The following is a 26,829-nucleotide window of genomic DNA, read 5'->3' as shown; positions in this document are numbered from 1 at the left end:
AATGCCTTGTGTACGCCAAAATGCAGTTACCTCCCTTTGAAAGGGGAAGAATTGTTGGTATGCACGAGGCAGGTTTACCATTCCGCGAAATTGCACGTGAATTGGATCGAAACGCATCAACAGTGCTAAGAGCTTGTAGAGATTGGTCTAACGAAGGGTCAGTAAATCGTCATCGTGATAGTGGCCGTCCAAGAATGACGAACCGACGCGAAGACCGACGACTTCGTCGTTCAGCGACAGGCGCCCCGTTTGAAACAATTCCGTCTCTTGGTGCTAACTGGGTAGCCACCCTAAATCGAAAGGTTTCCCTTAGTACGATGTATCGCAGAATTCGAAGTTTTGGACTAAAGTCATATAGTCCTATGCGTCGGCTTCCATTATCACGAAACCACAGGGTGGCCCGACTGGAGTGGTGTCATCTGAGAGTGCAATGGGTGGATGAATGGAGAAGAATCCTGTTCAGTGATGAGAGCCGATTTTGGTTATGGCGATCTGATGGACGGTTACGTGTTAGAAGGCGCAGAGGAGAGCGATTAAATTTGGACTTTTTGGAAAGGCGTCAGTCTGGTTTAACACCAGGTGTCATGGTTTGGGGTGCCATCCGGTATGGTAGTCGGTCTCTTGATTTCATTTATGATAGATTAAATGCTCAGAGGTACATTAATAGTGTCTTAGAACCGGTTCTTGTACCATACACTCACGACCACCCTGGAAGCACATTTCAACAGGATAATGCGCGACCACATGTAACCAACGATACTTTGAGGTATTTGGAAGTTGAAAATTTGGATACTTTGCCTTGGCCAGCTCGGTCTCCAGATTTGTCCCCAATAGAGCATGTATGGGATATAATGGGTCGGAGACTTCAACGTTTAGCTCGCCCTTCAGAGACCATAGATGAATTCCGCGAGTAGGTGCAGATTGCCTGGGATACAATACCACAGGAAGATATTGACAATTTAATTTTAAGCATGCCACGTCGCTTACAGGAATGTATTAATTTAAGAGGAGATACCACCCATTATTAAATTATTATTAAATTTTTTCACTTATTCACAATAATTTTCTTTTGATATTTTGATCGTTTTTCTCCATTACCCGACCCAACGTAATGTCAGAATTTCAAACGTGTACGATGTGTTCTTGGTGTTGCGGTTTTTTGAAAGTCAGTGTATGTCATGCGTGCAGTACCACTGGACGCTTCGCAACACTTCGCATGAATCCATGTATCCTTATAATTTCACTTCGAAAATATGATTTTGATGTATAAACGTATTCAATTCTACCAGACATCGTGAGTTAGGTTTATTTAAATTCACTTCAAAATATCTGAATAATTTTTATAGTAAATTATTATTTATCAGTTAAAATTAAAAAGCAACCAAATAACAAATGGCAAAGACCCCTTAGTAATAGCAACAAAACAAATATGAGAATGTTGTTATTATGATCGAAAACGTGTTCGGAAATACTAGATAAATACGAACAATATACGAGGAATGCCTGTCCATATTTAATTTCCCATCGATCACCATGGCGATATATGTTTTTTGATTTATTTTTTCTCTTATTTTGTTTGCGATTAATACCCACATACCAGTAGTAGTTGTTGGACCTATGGAATTGCCCACTAACGTATAACCTAAAATAACATTCACTCTTTACTAAGGATTCAATCGCACAACAACCCTTGTTAACCTTCCAGTAACTATTTTCAGAACCTAGGGAAAAAATGTTCCGAAAACGAAGATTAAAAGAACTAATTTTAGTTGATATAATATTTTTTCTATATACAAGTTGCAACGAGTAAATGAAATGGTTAATGGTAGCTCCAAGAAATGTCTGATAAAATATTGGATGAAATAGTTTTCAAGATTATTTAAAGTTGCAGTATTTGTTTGATCATCTTCAACACTAACATCCAATGTAAAATATTGATAATTCATTACATTTAGTTTTATTTAAATAATTCTAAAATGACAAATCGTATCTAGCATTTTTTGGTCGTGTCGTTAGTCTTTTACTTACACAATTTTGTTGATTTGATGGTCTTCTACCTCGGTCATTTATAAGATTCCCATATGGAAAAATTCTGCTCTGAAATCACTCATTCGTTAATTATGCAAGGCAGACAGATGACCATTTCGGAGATTGAAAAATATAAATGAGCCAGTAAAAGCTATCAATGTTCGTGTGAAAATATAATAACTCCTATTTATTTGACCTAAATTGCTGGTTGTCGGTCTAGATGTAAATCTCTAAAAAATCGAGAAATGGCGTATTTATTTATATAATAAGCCCAATCTGCATTAGTTTTAGTTTGTTCAGCTTTAGAATTCCAGAATTAAGCGAGATTTAAATGGTAATTCAATATTTAACCCGTTCCGATTACAAATCTGGTTCCGTGCAAATTGATTTTTAAACTAATAAAATTTCCCTGTTTATCACGAACGTTTTCAGAAAATTGTCCGGACAAATATATCCGAGAATTCGCAAAAGAAAGCATAGAGCTTGAATAATATAAAACTAGAGATAATCAAATTTGATTTATCGCTTTCGTAGCACAAGAAACGATGCTGTATGCGAGCTGTTGTATTTTAAGCATTTTGAGAAATACCAGAGGGCAAATGTACGATCCAAAGGATTAAATATTACCTTAAAGAGAGACGAATGTGATAAGGCCCTTGTTCATTTACTTGAAAGCTTTCCTGGCAGTTTTTGGGCTTCACCAATAATTCGACGAAACAAAGGGCAGAGCGCACAAAAGGCCCTCGCTTTATATTATTAGCTCACGAGATCCCCATACTGGATATCCTTATCGTGGACATGCTGTAGGTAAACGGCGAAAAATAATTTCGATATTAATTGGAAATTGTGAAAACGGCTAAATGTGTATTATCCGATCTTTGTTCAGAATTTCGAAGAGAATGCAATTATTGAGTCAGTTACAGGGTGTTCCGTTAGGAAAAAGCTCTTGCTTTGTGGCTATTTTATGATCTTATGTACTAAATAAAATAAGCGGGAAAGAACCTTACAAACGTTTTTGTGTGAATCTTTTTTCTTTTTAATCTTAATTTAGGTTCTATCTTATTTTATTAAACATAATCTCGATCTTATATGCTAAAAAGACATTTACCTAGGACCCCCATAGACGCACACAACAAAAACTCGAAAAAAGCTATTTACTTTCTGTTCTACTTACAATCGGAACTTTTCATTCCACTTCGGGTTTAAAGTGTGCGGCTTGACAGACGTCGCCCTAATAAATTTGGCTGGGAGGGCCCCTCCCAGGCTGTCCCTGTGCTCCCTGACTCGACCCTCCTTGCGCTTAAAGCTCAGCTTGAAACTGAAACGTTCCCTTGACGTATGTAGAACAATGAACTTTAAGTCGTTTTACCTGTGATGTTTCCTAAGTTTCTCGCTGCTTCCACTGTGGTTCATGTCACCGATACTGCCCCCGGGGCCACATGGAGAACAAGCGTCGGACAAAGTCCGATTGGGGATCAGGGACTGTGGGGAACTGGGAGCTGCCATCGGCTGGATGCCTAACATGCAGTAAGGGTCGCTGAAGCCTGAAATGTGACGAAGATTATAAAAATTCCGATTGAAACTTCGTCGATGAATGGAATGTTCATAATATATCATTCAAGCCATATAATATATCATTCAGACCAGAAAAATCGATATTTTTCTGTCCTCTTTTGCTTGCTATTGGGAATACCGAATAAAATTATTGAGCAGATAAAATAAATAAGATTCCTCTTTAGGATGTTTCGTCGTTTTAACGATATAAAGTCGAGCAGAACGTCGAGTGATATTAATTACTAAAGAAAGTGAACGAATATTTAGAGCGATGCTGGCGAGGAGTTCTGAAATATTGTTTGAAATTTGGATAGTTTTGGGAAACGATATGACAGTCAGACAAAATTTTGAAAGTTGCCGGAATAAGGCTGGGAGAGTTTCACGTTTCGAGATATCTCCCCAAAGGAATTATTTAAAACCTTTGAAGTCTCCAAAAATGATCTACGAAATATTTCAGTGAAAATGGAGTACTTTGCTGTCCATCATATAGAGCTATTTTAACGATGAAAAGAGGATACCTATTTCAATTTCAAATTGAAATCAAGTAAACGATACAGGTTTTGTCTTCATCCGATCCAATTTGGCTGATAGCTCCAGCAAACACAATTTAGAGAGCTTCTAAAATAAGGTTTACCATTTAATTGCTTATGGTAAGGTATTATCGTAAGGGCACACTTAGCGTAAGGTATTCGTAAACTTTCTAATGAGTAAATAACGCACAGAGTTAAAATTTGTAAATCTAGGCATAGCCGAGGTTTATAATCAATTCAAGCATTTAATGCTTAGGTGGAACGTTTATTTATGCAGTAGTTATGGTAAAAGGTAAATAACTCACAATACGAGATTTCGTGAATAAAATGGAGATTTTGGAAGTTTCAGATTAACTGAAAGGAGGCATTGCGGAATCAATTGGCACCTGCAGTAGCGAAAAAATATATTGTGAAGCAATAATAAATTACTCCTATCTAATAAATATGAATATTTTGCTGGTGTTTTCAATCCGAACTATCAGGGTCTCTTAATAACGATTAATTGTATCTGAGTGTACCTGTTTGAATATATCGTGTTTTTTACAGAGTCGTCAGTCGTAAATATGACGACTCTTTAGTTTAAACGTGTATTTTTGCACTGAGTTGTTAAAAAAATTACTATAAAAAACCATAAAAATAAAGATAGGAAGGCGAAATGCATTTACTTGGAACTAAATGAAATTTGTTATAAGGTAATGCAAGCGAAATTTGCTTCAAGGTTTAGGAATAATCCAAAAAAATTAAAACAAAATATACGATATTTATTTTAAAATTAAAGATTTTGTTATCATCTCGGTTCATCGAAAGAAACCGTATGTGCATGTACATCTAAAATTATAATGAAATTAAAGGATATTGTATTAGCTCAATATCAGCTTTACATTTAAAAGTCAAGGATTGAGTTGTCCCTGCTTCGAATAAAAGGTGAAGGATTAGAGAGTTTCTGTTTTACAAGCATGAAAAATCCACAGTAAACTAAACATGTTTAAAAAAGTTTTACCAAACATAACCTCAAGGAAAGAGCAATAAAAGCTTTACACCCCCGTTTTAACTGAGTCACGATAGTTTTCCGGACTACTTGTTGCCCTTGGCAGTTAATATTTGATGACCAGCGTAAAACTAATTTAAACAATTTTTATTGCCCGAATTTTCGTGTATGTCTTTCTCCGCCGTAATTCAAGTGCTCTCCGATTCGTTAAATTATTGGGTTGTTCGATAATTAATGTCGTATTTTTTATGTTTTTTCAAAGTGAATATACTTATATTAATATTAAATATTAATCAATGATGTAGTGGCCATCTTGGTGGATAACCTTTTTCCGTCTTTCGGCAAGTTGGAAAATTCCGCGTTCGAAAAAGCCTCGATTTTTAGAAGTAAAAAATTGATTTAACTCATTTTTAACGGCTGGATCAGAATCGAAATTTTTACTATTCAAATGATTTTGAAGAGAACGGAACAAATAATAATCTGATGGCGCCAAGTCGGGACTATATGGTGGATGAGGTATCAGCTCTCAATTTAGTTCCAATAATTTTTGACGCGTTATTAAAGACGTACGGGGTCTAGCGTTACCATGATGGGACAGTACCCTTTGCGATTGGCGAGTTCAGGACGTTTTCTTTTGATTTCTTCGTTCAATTTCGATAGCTGACAACAGTAAACATTCGAATCGATAGTTTGGTTTCTCGGAAGCAGTCCAAAATAAAGAATACCCTTGTAGTTCCACCACGCAGATAGCAAAATCTTTTGATGAATATTGGCTTTGGACGTCAATTGCGCAGGTTTATCTTGTTTGGTCCATGATCGTTTTCGGATTACGTTATCGTAGACAATCTATTTTTCATCACCCGTTATGACTCTTTTTAGAAGTGGGTCGTTTTGGTTACGATTCAGCAAAGAATCCCATATGTTAATGCGTTGGGTGAGGTGAATTTCCTTCAATTCGTGAGGAACCCAAACATCCAATTTGCTAACGTGCCCAAGCTTTTTTAAATGCAGAGAAACGGTTGAATTCGACATGTTCAACTTTTCTGCTATCTCTCGAGTTATCATACGCCGATTAGCTTCGATTAAGGCCTTTATTTTTTCGTTATCAATGGTAATTGGGCGTCCAGTGTGTGGTGCAGCTTGGACATTAAAATTTCCGGAACGAAAGCGAGAAAACCAACGCCGCCACTGGCGTTCAGTAAGGCGGTTCTCACCATAAACATCACACAATTTCTTCTGAGCTTGTACTGCATTTTTGCCCTTTCGAAAGTAAAATAATAAAATGTGTCGATAATGCTCACTTTGATTGTCCATCTTCAACTTAAATTTGAAACAACTTCTTGTTTACTAATCACGTTCAATTTTCGTTGGAAAAAAGTCTAAAACATAACCTTTAAAATGGCATATAATAATATAAGCGACGAGATCATTATTGCTCGACATGTATAAATTAAGCCATCTATGAGAATAAAACGACATTAATTATCGAACAACACAATATTTTAATCCTCCTTCGGGTAAATAATAATAATTGATTGGCGGGCCAGATGTATTTCACAAAAGTTATCGCACCAATCAAGGAAACTGCGTTTAATGTTAAATTACACAAGAAAAAACTAGCTGGCTACTGCAGGTAATGAATACTATCCACTGCGGCGTGTTTACTGTTTTATTTACAATCACATTTTAATGAGAATTTAACTCATCTATTAAATTTGATATTCCAACAATGTTCTCCTGGCATCGCATTGTTAAGCTGAACCAATCGCTGGCGAATTACAGCAGTAATTTCTCAAATCGCCATAGAAACGTTGAAATTATCGGCAACTAGTAAAAGCAACGGAAAAAATTAAATTTTTCGACTGCATCCGAGGACGTGATTAATGAAATTTTCTTCTTAAATGCAATTTGTGCAACGACAAGGAATCTATATTTTTGGCAACTTTGCATTCATGCTACTAAAACTGAAAAAGCACTCGTGTATTGCACACACAAGTGTTCTTTATCAACTTAATTTGCCTTTGTCCAAACTTTCCAAAAATTATCGATAATTTTAACTGCCCTTTTATTGAATTCGTAACTGTGTTTACGTAAAAACGTCTATCACTGCAGATGGTAAATTTTGAGAGCACATGTCGAAATATTGTGTAGAGCCATTTTATGAGTACATTCTATGTGAGACGTAAAGTGATACAAGAGGCCGAAGCTTTATCGCATGCTTGGGGTATCAGTTAACATCCACCCAAGTTGAAAGTGGCGTTCACCCGGGTGGGAATTCGGGCGGAAAGTGCTTTTAGAAACAGAACAATTTCCGCTTGAGTGAACCGTAAGAGATAACACAATTAGGTATATGGTTCTAAATAAAAACCTTTCCTCCACCTTGTCCCCAAACAAATAATTCGCTTACCGTTGGCGTCTTTCGCCTCTAAACCTTCAGCCTCGATGACCACGACGCTGAGGACAACTATGGGGGGCTGTTCCTCTCCCGCCACGTGTAGCATCCTGTAGTGCCTGTCGGGAGGCATGCCGAATGCTCTTTGACCGTAGAGGTATAGGTCCTCCTTGTAATGGGCGTATTGGCCACCAGGCGCAGGAGCACCCACCTAAACGTAAAGGTTCGGTAATATAAAGCACAACAGTAATTGTATTGGAAAAATGAATAGATAAACGAGCGAATTGAATTCAAAAAACGAAAAAATACATGGTATTTTTTCTATTCCTTTGCCGGTAAATTGCAAATACCATTAGAGTGATCTATAGCGGAATATCAGCTTTTATTTGTAGGTGTTACGTAATGAATTTTCATACTGTTTTAGAACAATATTATGCACAGCAAGTAGCTGATTTGCACTGATGTCTTTGCATTTTCGAGACAACCACGTGTGTTGTTTAAGGACTTCGAAACACAAAGTAATATGTAAATTTTTTGAAGAGTTATGATTTAATATAAAACGCGTAACAGATAACAAGAATGTATCCGCCACTATATTGTTTAAATATTTCTTTCCTTTAAAATTTCTTTTTTCCATTGACACCCGCTGGAAATAGCGATCGCACTGTGGAATGATACGGGGGAATCAAATGCGTAATGAAATTATAAGTACAAATAGAATTTTTCGTGTTCTATTGGCGCTACTTTGATCTCAATTGATCAAAGGTACGCGGCGGACTGAACTTTCTACGAGTATAGCGGTTCGCTGCTTAAAGTGATACCTATCAACGCTTTTATTCGTCGAAAAAGATTGTAAGGTAGCATCGGAAGTATTACCAAATTGGATAATCAAAACCACGTTGCCATTATCAGCTTTCACTAAAGTTTCTGGGATGATAAAACCGCTCTTTAACTTAAACCAGGCATTATCAAAGATCGTTTTTCCTAGGACAACGTTTCCAGGTTTTTTTCTTTTAAGTTTTTCCATTTAAAGTTTATGGGAAAGTTGGCTCCCGGTGTCCTGGAGCGACTTTCCAGGTCCATCAAAGTTGGGTAACGTTTTTGGAATGATTGGAGAATAACGAGGACAAGTTGGCGGATTTTCGTGCAAGTTGCTTTTTATATATATTGGATTGTCTTATAGGGATCGGGAAAAGTGTTTCGTACAGGGAATTTTGTATGTATTACATTCACCCCCCGCTGATAGCGATCGTTGTTAAGTAACGATATTGAGATAATTGCGATGCGGATATAATAAACTAGCAATCGTTAAACCAATTAAGCGAATAATCGAAAATGCATGTATCGGTAACTCAATAGCTAATTAATGATTGAAAAATTGATGGCCGCGAACAATAATTCCGTAATAAAAAAATAGATATTTTTTAAATTCTATTAATCTATCTAGCATCAGCGTTGATTTTGAGTAAAAAATAAATTATTCGTTAAACAATAAGTATTGTAATCAATAAAGACTGATTCATAGCAGCAGAAAAAGGTATAAACCAACATAAATGGTAAAAAAAATAGAAAAATTTATGTTTATGTATAACTCACGGATTATCCATAAAACATATGCAGATAAACTCTCGGTGAACGTACCGTGGAGCTTACCTCATATGTCTAACCGTGACGATTACTGTTCGGCAGTATAAGTATAAGCAGCAATATAATGCTCATTATTTAAAAGGCATCTTCACTAAGTAGTTCTAATAGTAGGAAAAACTAGATCTAGTTCAAAAACATATCAACGTTAACCGTCAAGAGATCTAAATTTGTGTCCCTTTATAGTGTGCATTCCACTATTTATTCCCTGCTAACCCAGCTTAAAAATCGTAAATGACGCAGCCCTTCGTGAAGTAGAATTTATATGTAACATATAGTTTTAAAGATTTTTAAAATACTTATTATGTTATGCAAATAAGAGAGAAATCGGTTGGCTAATATCTATGGGCACAGCAATAAATTGCTTATATTTTTTTTCGTGTTCTTGAATGAACATGGATCGGCCGATTCCAAGTCTCTTAATATAATATGTACATAGTTCAAGCAGAATTTTTAGACTTTTAACAGATATGATTAATCTAGATTAATTTTAATTTTAATTAACGAAGATGAGGCATGTCTTTAAGGGTTTTTAAGCTTAGCGAGCTGAGTGTACATCTAATTTTTCTCACTAGGGAAGTAATAAATATAGCTATATTTTTCAAATTAAATCAGAAAGCACTATATGAAACTCCATAAGCAATTATTTCCTTGAGAGAACTTTCTTTCACTTAAGGATCAGCTAGAGGTAATAAAAGTTCAGTTAGGTAGAAAGCAACACTGGAGATAAAAATATTAAAATTCGTTAACGCAGAGTCAGGGGAATTCAGGTTAATATGAGTTATACAATACATATATATACAATATCGGAAAAAAATTAGAGCAACTTTTGAAATATTCTTCTAAATTTAAGTTTTCTAAAAAATCGTGAAATATTTTATCATAAATATTCAGCTTAAGGTAGTTAGTGTAAAATACATTTGCTATAAATAGTTTAAATTGTTGTTGGGAATAAAAAAATAAAAAAATCGTTTTGATCTAAAATTCTTTGCGACACAATAAGAGCAACCAACGTTTAGATATTTTGTATTTCTGACTTTCCTGTGGTCTTTTAAACAACTAACATCTACGATTATGCCTCGTGGTGTTCACTATTCAGTTGATCTAAAACAAAAAATTATTAGTGCATATGAGAGTGGGAAATCGCAAAAACTTATATCGGAAGTTTTTGGCATAAAAAAAGATGTTGTATCAAAAACTATCAGGAGATTCACTGACCGTGGTGACGTAACGAATTTAAAACGAGGTGGTCGGAAAGGAAAAACGACAGAGAAGTTAGACAGGCGTCTTATAAGGCTAAGTAAAAAAAATCCTGAAATGTCAGCTCGCCAGATTATTGCACAAGCAGGAGAAGTCAGTGTTTCTTCCAGAACAGTTCAACGTCGATTGACAGAACGTGGTTTCAAAGGAACGAAACCTGCCAAAAAACCACATCTTTCACTAAAAAATAGGGTGGCCAGGATGTTGTTCCCCACCTACCACCGAGATTGGACTCCTCAACAGTGGAAGAAAGTATTATTTTCCGATGAATCCAAGTTTTGCATCTATGGAAGTGATGGAGCTCAATGGGTACGTCGCCCAAATGGCCAAAGACTTAATCCAAAGTACGTAAAAACCACCATTAAACACGAAGGAGGAAATATTATGGTTTGGGGTTGTTTCTCTGCTTTCGGAACTGGTCCACTTTATAGGATTAAGGACAAAATGGATAGATTTAAGTATCATTATATACTAGAGAATGTTATGTATCCATATGCCGAATGGGAAATGCCCCTTAAGTTTGTCTACCAGCACGACAACGATCCTAAACATACTGCGAAAATAGTAAAAGCTTGGTTCGTGGAGAAGAAAGTCGAGGCAATGAAATGGCCAGCCCAATCTCCGGACTTAAATCCCATCGAGAACCTTTGGAATATCATAGATAACAAAATCCGAGGAAAAAATATTACCGATCAGGATAATTTATTTGAAGAAATAGAGAACGCCTGGAAGTCTATTGATCCTGACATCATTTCAAATTTAATTTCTTCAATGCCAAAAAGGTGTGAGCTAGTTCTTCAAAACAAGGGGTATTGGACTAAATATTAATGGTAATAGACAAAAAATTGTTCTAAATATAATATTCATTGAAATAATTTTTAAGTTGCTTTAATTTTGTCGCTCCAATTGTGGTGGTAAAAGGTTTTCTTTCTCCTTCTCCTCTAAAATGTGCTTTTTAAACATTGAGTCTCAGGTGTAAATTATAATGGGCTGTAAACATATTACCGATAGTAACAAATCTTATTTTTAAAGAAACAATGTCAATTTGAAATTCAATTTCTAAAGTTGCTCTAATTTTGTCCGATACTGTATATATATATATATATATATATATATAGTATAGTAAATATCTCGAAACATATTTTTTTGAAGTTAATTGTGGTAAGGTAACTGAAAACACCATTCAAATTCTTTTTCTCGATGAAGAAAATTCTCAGTTTGATATAAAAAAATGTGAGATTCTAAGAGTTCACCTTAATAGCAAAAAATTCACCGTACAGAACATTTAGAGATATTTTCTACAGAAATTAGTTTATATCAAGCGGAGATTTTCCATTAATCTGGCCGACACTTACATTTGACTCGTTTCATTTCATGGACTAAAAGGTTGCTCCACGCTGAGTTTTGGTTGATGCGATAATAAACCATCTTTAGTTTTAATATAAATTTACTCTCTTTCACGTTTCAGTGTCCGTAGTCTGTTTATTATTTAGTTTGCCAAAACATGCAATTCATGTTTCAAACCAATGCTGCTTTTCAGTTGAGTCAGCGAGTTATTGTCACAATCGATTTCACTATAATCTAAATTATTAATTACATTAATGTATTCTCTAATTAACTTACTAAATCTATCAAGTTAAGGTGCAATTTAGTTTCATGGACTTCTTTGAAAGATCTATACTTTTATCAGTTTGATTTTCCAACTGTAAATAACTCTTAAAGTTTTCATTATCTAGAGCCCTGCAGTTCTGTACTAGTTTTCGACAGCTTGAAAACTACTAAATGGTTAAGAATATCGTTTAGACATCGATTTGTGTTGCACACAAAAAATCATTTTACCAACATACTTTTACCTTTATGGTGGTCCAACAAGTGGTAGACCATATATTTGGCTGTTTAAGGGCTCAATTTTATGAGCATAAAGAAACAGACTAATCTTCGGCTCTAATTTCGTCATTTCCATGGAATTTATCATGCAGAAACAGTTACCTGGAGTTTGAAAAATCGGGTCAGAGTTGTTTCTGTATATGAAATGAGGATAGCTATTGAGTGTTTTTTAAATGAGGTTACGCTTCTTTCTGCAAAACGTAATCCCGATATGTACTGCAAAAACCATTTACATTTTAATTGATTCAAAAGAGACCGATTAGTTTAATGACAAACTAAACGATTTGAGCTTTTTTAAAAGCGAACATTTGGAAAACGTGGGAAGAGGTCTTCCTAGTACCAATAGGAGAGTGCTTTGAAGTGAGAATTGAGAATAGCAGTGAACTTCTTGACCTGCAGTCGGTGAGACCTTGTGACCGGCAAGTCGTGGGATAAGATACACCTGTATCTGGAAATCCGAATACAGAGTGCTACATTACAAGTTTTCGTTGAACCAAGGAAACATAGCGATATTGTTGTTTGACAAATACCACTGGAAACAACGTTTCAAACTCTAGGAATTTAAGGGCATCTTTTTTGGACTGAAATAAGGAACGAAGGTCGAATAAATATTTATCCGGAATCGTTTCATTTCCGAAATATGGGGTGTCGAAAAAGTCACGGTCTAAAGAAATTTATTTAGTCTACATCTGCGGTGGACGTTATCAAAAGTTCTGGGACTGTTCAAAGACCGAGTATTTTAAGATAAGATAAGAGTCACAAGCGCGTGGTTCATGCAAACGTAAAATCCACGCAAGCTGACCGATGGCCCTCCACTTACAGATTGAAATGATGTAAATACGATGCGTCATCACATAGCTCTAAGTTTTTGATAACGTGCAGAGCAAAATGCATTTGCCTCGAAGCAAGAAAATCGAATCGGAACTGCCACGTTTGTGCGCATGACGCGAGGTGCGCATGCTCTAGTACGTTAACCAACAAATTAAAAGTAGTTAATTTTTTCTATTTGCGCATGCTTTTTTTTTAATTAAGCGAGGTCGTGTATTTGCGTCACATTGCAAATTATACATAATCTGATAATTATAATGGCCTGCGTTTTCATGCTCCAAGAGCGAATAGTAGTTCCTCGTACATAGTTATATCTATACTCACAGTATTGGCAATGGTGTAAAGCATCTCTACATAGAGCTTCTCCTTCTCGTTCTGTTGGGGGGCGTAATCAATGGGGTTGATCCCCAAGTCGTGCTCGGGGAGAGGAGCCTCCGAGGCTACCATTTCTGCGTTTCTCAAGACGCTTTGTCTCTGATTCTCTTGTTTCCAGGCCAAGGCAGTGAAGCTTTCGAAGTAGGACCCATCTATTTCTTGAACTCTGCAATAGGTTGAAAGAGAATTGTGTTAGATTAATAGGGAAAGTTTCAGAGTTGCGTTGTTAAAATGTTTCGCTTATTAGCTCTGTACCAAACAACTCGAAACGCAATTTTCACCTCGTCCTTTGTTGGCCGAGTTTGAAACTCCGCAGACATTGTGAGGGTCAATTAAAATATGTTTTAATTTCGGTTAGTTACTGTTTAATTGGGTTTGTTTATAAAAGAGTTCAGTATGGGTTAATTAAAACAGTATTGTTTGACGTATACCTTTTTACACTTTTTGCAGCGAGGTGGTGGTTTTCGCTCTAGATTCTTTGCTCTAAACGCGTATTTGAAACAGCCCTCGGCGCAAGAGATATTATTTAAATGTTATCTTTTGCCAGCACATTTTGAAGTTCCGGAAACTTCTGGCACGAATAAGAGTAAATGGCGTTTTATATTATTGCAACTGTAAGTTTGATAGCATTTGCATAGCTTTTTACATTTCAACAAGTTTTAATGAGAACTTTCTAGTGGACTGAGCATTAATTTCCTTTGAGTAATTCTAACTCAATTTTTAGCACCGCATAATTAGTTCTACCGCATTAAAGATGTTTAAATATACTTCAAAGGATGACACGGAAGAACCAGGAGGACGTTTCAAATTCCGTAATAACTACTGAGATTCTCAAAGCTGTAAATACAGTAATAAACCTATATGGTTAATGGTTTGATGTTCGATGAGACTCTGTCTGAGGATAATAAAACTTTAATAAAATTCATAACATTCGAATGTAGTCAGAAACAAATCAGAGATGATGTGGTAATAAAATCTGCAGTTATTCCAATGGCGATTGCAATTTTGTTCTCTCTTTATTGCGTTCGTTGTTACTTTGCAAAGTTTGAATAATCTACCCTAGAGGCAAACGAAAAAAAAGGCAAAAGTACAAGAGGGGGGAGACGCACAGAGGGGAAACAGATGAATTATGGATGAAGTTAAAATAGGAAAGTAATCAGGACAAATTACTTTGATAAATCGTGATCTAAAATATGTTGGTCCAAGGAAGTTCCTCCTTCACGTTTCGATTTTATTTGCGATGAGCATTATCAAAGGTGATGACGTAATCGACTCAGCAATCTCCCCTTCATCCTTCCATCCTATTAAAGTACCATAGCAAGTTCATTAAGAAGGGAAAACTTACCGCCTCGAACCACAATCCGATTGAATCGGGGCATTGGATTGGATGTCGAGTCAGTTTCGACAAACCATCCTTCACAGAAACCCGACAATAACCCGGAATATACAGGAGGTGTGGATACTTCAAACTCAGAGTTAAAATAGAAGTTGTGGAACACGTAAACCCCTTCTGATAACCGTCGTCTTCAGTAGTTAAATGCCACCATGTCGTCCTTTGTCTTGCAAACTTTCTTCTTTCTACATTTTACCATTACTCGTCTCACATCAATGAACAAATAGATTTGTTAAAACTCAAAAAGTGCAAGAATAAAAAGGATAATTTCAGACATTAATTTTTTAATCTAAAACTCTGACAAATGGGGCTGATTGTGACTCGTGGGACGATGAAGACTCTGAATGTGTAATGCCCTTCAGAAATGGGTCTGAAAGTGTATCGAACAGCAGTAAAAGCGTGATTTCTAAACACGAAATTGTAGACGCTTTAGTTGATACTTTCGAATAACGATTTAATTGAATCTAAGACACATTCAGAACTTTCGAGTGGCGCTTCTACCTGCACAATAAGTTTTAGGGACGTTGAGGGTTCAATTAAACCCTTTGATGGTTTGAAGGGTTTAACATAAACTATTAAAATGACAAATGGGTTTCGAACTTCGACAACTTTAAGTCACTATTGGGTTGGAGCTCTTGGCAGACATTTATTTTCTCTAAAAAATCGTGAACGAGGTTGGCTAAGTTATTCGTTGAATATAAAGAAAACTTTATTTCTTGATGCTTTTTTTTTGCCGCATTTTTGAAAGAGTTTCCTTAGACGCCCATTTAAAATAGTCCACCTGAAATATCTTAAATGAACTCTTTTTTCTTAGAAAACCCCAATACACGCCAATTTTACTATTAAGAGGAACAATTTTTAGATCATATATTCGTAGATGTAGAATAATCCCCCTAAATGGGGTGGCAACCCCTTCAAGAATCTTAAATGGCACGGGGGGTTAAGTGGCACATCAAATTAAAGGTATTTCAATTCTCCTTACAAATATGCTTAAATTCGTTTGCTCCGCCTTCAAATATTCTAAAAACCCCATTTAAAACATCGATGAAATAAATCGAAAGCAATTTTTCAATAATGTTTTATTTAATTGAGCGTTTAAATTACGACCCATTTACTTCCATACAATAATATAGTCTTTGTTGAAACCATTCCCGTACATTTTGTAGCATTTCAGGAGTTATTGTACCACATGCTATCACTATTCGGTGGCGAAGATCTTCTAAAGAGGTATATTTCGTTTCATAAACAACAGTTATTAAATAACCCCATAAGAAAAAGTCCAATGGTAATAAATCAGGCGAACTTGGGGGGCCATTCAATTTCTTTTTTTGTACATAATAACCTGAAGGGTAAATCTTACCTCAATCTGCATCGAAACTTTATGTACTCTCACATTGCCGATATCCTTAAAAACGACGATCAGATCCCAGAGAATGATGTATTGTTTCAACAGGATGGCGCTCCGCCACACTATACAGTTTCCGTACGTAACTTTTTGGATCAAAATTTTCCGAAACATTTGATTGATAGAAAAGGTTTCATTGAGTGGTCCCCAAGATGGCCTAATTTAACTACAAGTGCATTCTGACGGCGCTGGATAGTTTTTCTAAGTTTCTCTGGCAGTATTTCAGAAACTCTATGACCAACACTGAAGAAACTACTAAGTTGGATTTGCAAAAAAAATCATGAAACATCATACCGTAACATGTTGACTGTTACGAATCAAACGGTGGGCTCAGATGTATAAATTCTATTATTGTAAATGTTTTGGGAAATTGGTCCGCAGAACCCGAGCAATGGTTCAATTTTTGTTTATGTGTCGATAGTTCAACCCCTCATATCAAAGAAGTATCAGTACAATCGAAATATTTAAAAATAAACAAAAACGCGTATTGCATTCAATTTGAATTATAAATTGGAAAAATATTGAAAAAGCAACGAGTATTCTAATTAAGTGAAGCACACAAATTGAAACGAAGAATTAAATAATGAGAATGAGGAAAAATGAATAAATATTTCGATCAATCACTGGCTGGACGTTTAATTTAAAAAAGAGTGAGAACCGTACAAGGTTTACTTTGAACACCACAGGTAGTAAAGTCTCCTTAAAATACATGAATTTTTTTTTCTATACATATAATTCATATTTTCATACTATCTGTCGTGTATTGTGTGAACAATAATATCCACTGGACCACAACTTACACATGAAGTTGTTTTGTAATGAGGCTATGAACGCAAACTTCATGAAATCATAATTTTTAGGATTCTCTGACTCTCAGTTGCTTCGTAAACTAGACACAATATGAAATATTTTTCAAGGGAATTTCTGAAATTGCCACTTTGTGCGTGACGTAAATAAAAGCCCTCGTCATGTAACGACGTTACTTCCTAGTGCCTGCGCTTGTTTTGCCGTCACCCATTGAGGGAGTGCCCTTTTAGCATTTAATTTCTAAATCTTAACTTCATCTATTATTTATATTCTGTTTCGCCTTAGAGATCCTGTACATTTATTAATGCATAGAATGCTGATATTTTCAAGTAAAGATAAAAAAAAATCTTTATAAGAAAATCTACATCTTGTGGGCTTTTTCTCTCCTTTTTATCATTCACATTCGGGTTTCATTATAAATGAATATTGAGAATTATTGCGTTATCTGCGAAAAACGTACGGTTGACTTCTTCAGGATTTTTCATTGGGTCTTTCTGGTCATCCGCAAAGTATGTATTGGTTAAGATGGAGTCAGATCCTTAAATGCGCAGAGGGGCCCTAAAGATTTTAACGATGCCTTTCAAGGAAAAAAAATGGAAAAGTGTCTGTTTCTAAATATAGATCCTAAAGGATTCAGCAATGAAAACAGTTGTCATTGACTTAAATACTTATCCTAGTAGTAAGTAATTAAAAGGGAGGGCCGGTTGAATTATATACACCGTGATCTAACGATAAGATCAGACTAATTTATAGCTCCTGGTAGATTTAGAAGAAAACACCCGAACGCGTCAATTTTGATTTCTAGGGGAAATCACCCGGAAATGGGAAATTTTCCGTTTCTGATACGGGAGTCACCCGCCTTCGGGGAGATTTGGGGTCAATCTTTTTTGACCCGAAATCTGCATTTCATTAATTGGCTGACGTCTTGATGAATCAAAGCTAAACATAATATTCATTCATTACCATACTCAGCTTTAGTCGAGCACTCCAGTTGGAACAACAATAACATTATGGAAATGATTTGGTTCAAATTGATGATTTGAGAAAGTTTTCGGGCGTTTACGTTATAAAATTGGACAGACATCTGGCGTACAAACGTGTGAATTCCAAAGATAAACTTCCAGTTTATACTAACAATAATCGACTGAAAGATTACTGAATAATGAGCGCATTATAGCATCTGAAATTTCCACCTGTTCCTCCTATAGAACTTGTTCAGAAACTCGCCGAATGGCGAACTTTCGAACATATAAACCTTCGAATTCAGAGTTTAACATCCAATTTACTCTTAATGGAGTTGGGAGTGATTGTTGGACCTCCCATCGGAGACCATCGGAGACCATCGGAAACAGATACGTCGAGGAAAAACGACCCTTTGACTTTGTCACGAACTAAAACAAAAACTCCTCCAAAGGAGAATAAGTTATTCGCCCGAGCGAAAGAGGCAAATAAGGGCAATTTCTTATACTTTACTAGAGACCTCTTTCGCGACAAATTAGGGTAACTTATCCCACGTAATATAGACCACAAATGATGATATATCTCGTGTTTTATGGGCGTGCGAGTATTTGCCCTTTGGCCCCATGCAGAGGAACAGCCTCGTTAGTGAAAACCAATCATTAATAAGTTTTCATTCAACTTCGAGATCATTAATTAAATCGTATTTACCACTAGACCATATAGAAAGAATATGACGGTTTATTTAATTTCGAATGATATCTTTTAGTATCGGGGAATATTACGACATAGAAATCCTACTAAGGGAATAAAAGTATGTTTTATTGGCCATGAATTGTTACGATCGGTCTGATTAAGGCAGCCAATCGTACTGGTAGATATTTATTAGTCTCGGATATTGGCATTATTGGTCGTCACGTGGACTGTTTCTCCAGCATAGTCATCATTGTGATTGGTTTGTTTGTTACGATCTTGTTAAAACTATCCAAGTGTGCGAAAAAGCTATTTAGAATAACCGCATCGAATATCAGAAACGATTCCGGGTCGCATGTACCTATTAAAGCCCACAATTTGCTTTCTTGAAAAAGGTGACCCAGCGCCGTTTATTGTTTCTGAATAGCTCATCAAACCATACCATACCACAACACAATGGTGGGCATACGATCGCCGCATCCAAGTACTGAAGTTGCACACACGTGCCTCGCCAACTGAGCCAATTGTTGAATTCAGTATTTCATTACAGCACTATTGCCTTATTCTACCATTTCAGTTTTCATTACGAAAAACATTAGATCTCTCCATGAAAAAAAGGGTAGCGCCGTCGAAATGCTCAGCAAACGTCGTGATTAAACATAACAAACCCATTAAACGCCGGAGGAGATTAACCATTTGATACGATCGACTATATGAGAAAGACTGCAACAAGAATAGGACAAACAGGAAAAGAGTTAGAGAGGGAATGAGAAGGAAATTTATGCAGCGAATGCGATAGAGAAGCCCACGAGCGTCGCTGGCAGAGGCACACAGAAAAAGTGAACACACGTTTTGAATATCTAAACGTAAATAAAATAAATTTCCCTACTTAACACCACATAAATTAATTTAAATGAAGAATGTAGAGCCGGTCTAACGTAATAGAATAAGAAATCAACTGAAGGAGGACCTATTTCTTTTAACTCTTTTCTTACGTTAAATGTACTGCGCGAGTATTTACCCAACATGAGAATTTGGAATATTCAAGTAAATAAAGCAATTACTTGACGCAAATTAAGCTTTATTTCAATACCACATTTACTTAATTGAAATGTAGATAGAACTGCAAAGAAGGAATTAACTTTGTCAATTCAAGAGAATAAATCGTTTTGTGGATATATAAACCTAAGAATATTCAATAAGGCACATTAATATTTAATTCGAGAATTTACATTTTGCTGCGCACTAAAAACGTGAACTGGACGCGATAAGTACTGAATTATACAGGAAAATACTAACTCAGCAAATGGTCAGCAAGACGACTCAGCACACGAAAAGAACAGAGAATTGACATTTTAAGACTCAACAAAATTGCTCTAGTTTTTTTACTCTCGAGCACGAAACAATCATTTACACAATTGTTTCGGGGATACCCTGTACAGTATTTAATTGTTAGACCGGCTATTTCCCATTCATAATTTCTGCTTAACACATGCGGTGCCCAGGTCCAGCGATTTTCGTAATACTAATTAATGTTTAAAACCGAATTGGATTTTAGACCGAAAGTTCGTGGATTCGCTTGATAGAGAATATCCCGGAAATCGTTAGAGATGCGGTTTTGTTTAAAGAATATCTTTTTAGTAGAGACCAACTTGAGGTATCGAAATCCGTAAAAATATTGAAACAAATGTTTTCAGTGAATGTGTCGTAACCCCCCTCCTCCTCTTCCTCCTCCTCCTCCTTCTCCCAGCGAATGTTACGTCTACGTGTTAAAAGCTGTGACATTTATTTCCAATTTCACTCAATTCAAAAAATTATATGGATGTCCTGTATAATGAAAACAACCAATTTTCCTATAAGGCCCGTTTAGCTGAACGGCTCTGATCTTTTATCCGCTAACCGGCTATATTCAGTCGTACCAATGTTTCCGGAACACCCTGTATATGTATAGTAAAATGTGCAACTTCGTCCCCTTAATTTGAACACTTGTTTGTCCCCTTTAAGAAATAAAATGCAACAGGATGTTTCCTTTCACAGATATCCACGGCGACATATTCTTCATTTTTGGGCGAAGAGACTATCGAGCATTTATTTTTTTCTGCCATTGTTACAAAAACACTTACATCCACACGTAAATAAACGCTCATAAAACGCAAAGAAAGGAAAAAAATAGCTTTGGAAACGCTCCAACACAGTGGCTGAAAGGAAAACGAAGGGGGATTGTCATGTAAGACAAAGAGATCTCAGACTGGTCCGTCTTTCTCGTTTTTCCGAATTTGTCGGGGTTTTTCAATTACTCTTTTCGTGCGGGTGCGTTTGTTTGGTCGTACAAAACGAAATTTAGAAACTCTGAGATATGTTATTAAGAACATCGAACCTATGTATGTATGTCCTGGGTCAACAGGAGATGGGAGCACGTGTCCGATGCGCGCTCGCCCCAGGAGTAAATAAAAATCCGATAAACCATCTCAAAAAAGTCTTCGATAGTACAATTTTCCTGTATGACCTTGAACCAGATAGCCTTAAAATCAACCTGCCTGTCCGGGGCTTCTGTTTTCCTGTGCTTTTATCCTTAAAAATAAGCAATAACCGACAGATATTTCCGTTCTCCTCTATGTCCGCAACGACACTGAATCCAATACAGGCCGTCCTCATTATTAACACCGGTCACGGGTGTCGGGATCGATCCTGGACACAATCGTATCAAATATGCCCTGGAATGAATGGCAGTTATTTTAATTACGTTTTATACACACGTGTAGGTGTTTTATTAGGAAGCGAGGACTATTTCGCTTTTACCCGTACTCGGCTAATGTGCTTAAATCCAAGTTTTGTTTAAATAGCGACAGCCATTCGGGGAGACGATTAATTGAAATTTCTCCTGGCAGATGCTGCGAGCAAACAGACCTTCCCTACGCTTCCAGAAGCTCGCCGACCGCGAACGTCTCGGGTTAATTGTCCTTTAACCCTTTTGCATGCAAAGGGACAGAGACCAAAAAACGACAATCTCGACTTTAAAGCTTGTGACCTCTCCAAGGAAGTCGACAATCTACAATTTTTTTTTAAATTTACGTTTGCTACATTCGTTCATGCCATTTATGTCATCTGTCAATGTAATACTTGTCAGATAAACAGTGGACTTACCCGGACCTCACTTGGTGGTCGATTTCAGGCCAGCTCTGCCTTCGACAGCAGAAATTCGAAGGGCGATCTTGCGTGGTTTTGGGGGAGCGCACCCGGAAGGAGCCGGGCCTACGCACTGGGGGGTTGGGCACCAAGGCTTCAAGGGTACTGCGTCTGCGCTGTACCAAAGCCGAGGCTCCGGGAGCTGGTACTACTTTAGGAAAGCCGGGGGTGTTGCTGTCGCCCGAGTTGCTTCGCGAACCAGGCGAAACTCCCGCAGAGCTTTCCGATGTGTCAGTACGACTTAGGGAGAACCTGGAGATTATTACATGAGTTAATGGTTATTTTAAACTAGTGCATTTGTGGAAGACATATACTTTTGCTTTGAACGAATTTATATAGTTAAAAAATTCTTAAAAATTACGGAATTTTCGGAACAATAAGATGGTGGCGTGCTTTCGAAGCAATTTGCTAGGGTACAGCCACTGTCAAAGTCATGTGGCACTGTCGATGTGATGTGTCACTCGAAATGACGCAGCTATCTCTTACTGTCAATGCCACTCGAAAATTGACATTGGTTGCAGGGTCCTGGGATAAGACCTTCGAAAAGATCGATTTGTCTTGAGTCGTATTGAAAGCGTAATTATATCTTTCTATTCCTCTGTCTACTGACTATCAATAAAGTAACATCGCGCTACCGCGGTCCTATACAAAATTTACCAATAGACACATTAAAGCCGCCCTAGTGATGTCATTGTAGATGTGTCATTTTGCAACTTCTACACATGTAATACGTGTGCCTTCAAGTGTGTTTATTGTCTTGTCTATTACAGTGCTTTAATTATAAGCTTAAACTTTATACGTATTTAGAAGGAAGCGTAATTTATATTTTGTAATTCCCAAAACTTTCTCCTTTATTTTTCTTAAGAAGATTAAAAGGGACGGAAGTAGCGCAAATCTGACGCAAATATTTAATTAGTTAATACGAATCCGAAAGTTTTATCTGAAAAGTTTCTGGAGGGATTGTCGAAACTGGCCCGAAAGGCAAATAAAAATAGTCAGATTAGTGTATACAGTTGAAATCCCAGGGTGAATTCAGCTAGTAACAAATTGAACGAACCTTGAAGCCAAAAATGATGTTACAATCCCCGGAAGTAGACGTAAACTACTAGGTTCATACGGCTTTCGTGACAAGGCTTCTTTGTAAACGATGAACAACGAATTTATTATTTGTCTTTATTTATATTCATGTATCTTAAACAATTTTTAAGAGTGTTTGTTGCACGAATGGAAATTGCCACTTAAATTATAGGTTTGACGAACATGGACACGTACGATTCATAGATTAGTGCAATTAAAAACTTTCGATCAGTTTGATACCATAAGTTAAAATGTTAAAAGGCAACATCGCAAACATTAAAAATTTGCAAAAAATTCGACTTACTATTCACCTTTTTGAAAACAGAAAAAAAACTGAAGGTAAATATTTCATGTTTTGTCATTTCTAAAACGTAAAAAACCTAAAGTGCACAATTAACAATGGTGCTGTTCATGTAAAATTGCCAGAAATCATGCATGAGGAGGTGTTTTTTGGAAACACCTTGAATTCATTTTTAGTATTATTTGACAAGAAAATACCGAATGGAAACCCGAATTGGGCATTCTTAAAAGAAATGACATTAAAAATGCACGAGAGTTGTTTCTATAGGCAAAAAAAGATAATTACGAGATTTTTGCTTGCTTCCTGCAATTCAAGTACCAACAGGTTTCTACCTAGTTTATCGTACCGTTTACCATACATACTTATTGTCACGGCCGCCTGCTGCAACAATATGTACGTATAGTCTGACTGCCCGTCGTAACAATACGTGTAGACTCTCAATATAGGGATTTTGGAATTTCACGAAAGTTTTCAACTTTTCGATTTTTCTTTCTACTTCGAAACGTAACACATCTCTTCCTTACAAAATAAACATACAAAAGAAGCCAGAGAAATGCGATTTTCAGTTAGGATTGCATTTTCGGTGCATTTCACTGAAAGTTTCACTGTAGCTGTGATTGAATGAAATTATTTCTTATAGTTATCAAAATATTTGATATTTAATATGATCAAACCTATACTGCTCGTGAACTCATGCATACTAATATCATCCCAATGGGTTAATAAATATCAGTTATGTGCAGCGTTCCAGCACTAGTGATTGCCTATTTTATATGCTCACGCAAAACAAATGTGAATGCTAAATTGAGGAATCAGTTATTCGTTGTCATTATTTCCTCTCTCGCATTACTGCATGAGGGTACTGCACTGATTCATAAATATTTTAGAGTGCTGTAAACTTTAGTCGGTATTTACCTTCATACTTTTTCTGTTCGCAATTAAACGTTGAACCGGAGTTGAAAATAAAAACTACACAAATTCATTAAAAAGATTGGAGTTACGTCGCGTCTAACGAAAATTAGATGTAGCCTAGTGCAACGGTACAGGGTGATTCTTAACGGATGGAAAAAATTGAAATGAGTAAATCATGAACTTATTTTAAGGTAAAACGTTGATATTAAGACCTGTCCCAAATTGCTTCCATTTTGATTTACAGGGTGTTAAAGTTTAATTTTATTTTCGATTTTCATTAATTTCACTGTTACATGTAAAGATAAGTTACTCAAAATTGGTAATAAAAATAATTTCAGCATTATTAACAAGTTAAAAAATAATTATTTAAAATGCTCTACAGCGGATTTTTTTTTTCGTGGTCGCTCTCAATAGTTTACGTCAGAATTTATTTTATAACATTTCTAGATTTTATTCTTTAATCTCACTTAATCCCCTATGTTTTTTATTCACTTTTTTACCTATTCATTTTTTTTTAATTAGGAATCATAGTTGAAAAGATATTTGCAGATATATCTACCCATGTTCGCCCCGAGTGACCCAAAAATATAATCAAGCGGCAAAGTAGTAAAATTACAAAATATTGTAATTGCTTATCAAATTATTAGGAGTGCACCTGAAATTTTTCATCGAGTCCAGCAGTCCATAAGAAGAAGCGGAAAGTATGGTATTTTGGCAGGAGAAAGACATTTTTAGAAATTACTTTGAGTATAAATCAGATTATTAGTTTTAATTTTTGCAAATATTTTTTAAATTATCGTTCCTAATAAAAAAACTGAAAAGACAAAAAAGTTTATAGAAGGCATAAGGGATTAAATCAAGTTATTGGATAAAATCTAGAAATATCATAAAAAAGCTCTGACGTAAAACATTGAGAGCGAACACGAAAAAAACGCCCCGTAAAGTATTTCAAACAATAGTAATTTTAGATTGTTTGTAAGGCGAAAATGATTGTTACTATCAGATTTAAAATAATTATCTTTACAAACAACAGAGAAATTAATGAAAATAGAAATGAAAAAAAACTTCAACACGCTATAAGTTAAAATGGAAGCAATTTAGGACATGCCTTTGTATGAAGTTTTTATTTTAAAATGATTCATCCATTTCAATTTTTTATCAACTATTAAGAAACGGCCTGTATAAAATTTTCGTGAAAACCTATAATATTTATAATAATTAATAAATAAAATAAGGCATTAATTTGTATTTTTTATAATTTCCCAGATATTTTATTGTTTTCCTCCACATGACTCAAATTATACACATCTCATACCTGGCGTTAACTTTCCGTCAATTATGAGTGTTAATGAGATAATTTATCTGTTTATTTTTTTACTCCTTAACATTACGTCATTACCCAAAATTTATGAAAATAATCAGCTACTGCTGTTGCGATTACAATTACAGTTTGCTTGAAAACGTAATTTTTTGAACCATGGAAGAAATTAATTTTAATTTAAGAGTTGATACTCCAAAGCCCACGGCCATGTTGTCTTTACGAGGGCTAAATGTACCCCTGTAATAAAAATGAGAAATGACGGCATTACAAATTGAAGTTGAGTATCCAGCGCCGGTGGGAAATTTTCCTAATAGAATTAAGCCCCGGGAAATATTTGTTGTTTTCTTTCCCTCCACCCTCCGTGCTGTTGTCGATTATATTATTAAATAAAGTGTTGTGTAACCCCATGGATTTATTTAAAAAAAAAACAATTCCAGGTTATTTTTATACCTACTCTAAACATAACAAATCTCATTCTTCCTAATATTATAGACATATATAGGTACGGGGTGGCTCAAAAAAGTGTAGCACATCAACCAATATTCTTTTATCCTTAAATGCAGTGAGTGATTCTAAGCATGTCCATATCCAGTATTCGTTACTGATTCTAGAAGAAACGGATTTTCAGCTTTTTTTTTCATAAAAATTAGTAAACGGGTTTCCGAAATACAAGCTCTCAAGAATGGCTGAAAAATGAGCCGTTTCGACTATTCTTGCGAGCTAGGTCATGCTATAGTGCTTACCGCTTCGGGCTCAGCGACAGTCCTGCAACGCTGTTAGTGACATACTCAGATAGCGAATTGAAGAAACTCATGATTTTCTATGCCTGGAAAAAACAATAAGAAACGTTAGTAATGGCAATATTGTCACGTCTTGCAGGTAAATAGTGAAAGCAACGACGCCATGAGAAAGGCGACGTTCAAGTATCTAAAAGAACTGAATGTAACAACTTTTTTAAAAAATAGTTTCCACGTCCTTTTCGGTAAATGAGAGATGCTCTTATTAATATCGGCTGAATCGAAAGAAATCACATCCTCATGATCCCTTAAGTCACAGATGGATCGATTGCGCCGGCGCATGACGTACCTTCGATGACAACATGACATGTTAGAGAGAGACCCCTAAAATTTCGCGACTTTTAAAATAAGATGAGTAAAGTGAAATTGTCCTAATTAAGGGCATTCTAAATCTTGGTGAATTGCCGCGTTCAAACCACATAACCCGTGGTATTATGACGTATCCCTAGAAGCACATGTTTTTTTTTGTTTTTTATTAACCTAATAAAAAACGT

The 26,829-nt window shown here is 35.9% G+C and overlaps 1 protein-coding gene across 4 annotated transcripts in view; it reads right to left on the bottom strand.

Annotated features, from left to right (window-relative positions):
• The window catches only part of unc-13-4A (BAI1 associated protein 3), a 70,879-nt gene that overhangs the window by 13,293 nt on the left and 30,757 nt on the right, over positions 1–26,829 (bottom strand). For 3 of the 4 annotated variants that reach the window (XM_066283550.1, XM_066283552.1, XM_066283551.1), the window contains exons 2-7: positions 26,282–26,364; positions 21,886–22,179; positions 13,436–13,652; positions 7,508–7,703; positions 3,398–3,572; positions 3,203–3,346 (exon numbers count right to left, since the gene is read on the bottom strand). In XM_066283550.1, the coding sequence (XP_066139647.1) occupies positions 3,203–3,346; positions 3,398–3,572; positions 7,508–7,703; positions 13,436–13,652; positions 21,886–22,179; positions 26,282–26,352 (1,097 nt within the window). In that variant the 5' untranslated portion in view covers positions 26,353–26,364. Of the gene's footprint in view, positions 1–3,202; positions 3,347–3,397; positions 3,573–7,507; positions 7,704–7,931; positions 8,270–13,435; positions 13,653–21,885; positions 22,180–26,281; positions 26,365–26,829 lie in introns of those variants that run through there. The other variant, XM_066283553.1, reaches the window with a different exon arrangement.

The sequence above is a fragment of the Euwallacea fornicatus genome, chromosome 7 (assembly GCF_040115645.1).
Source record: "Euwallacea fornicatus isolate EFF26 chromosome 7, ASM4011564v1, whole genome shotgun sequence".
Lineage (NCBI taxonomy): Eukaryota > Metazoa > Arthropoda > Insecta > Coleoptera > Curculionidae > Euwallacea > Euwallacea fornicatus.
The sequence above is the reverse complement of the archived record's forward strand: the minus strand, read 5'-3'. Positions and strand labels throughout refer to the sequence as shown.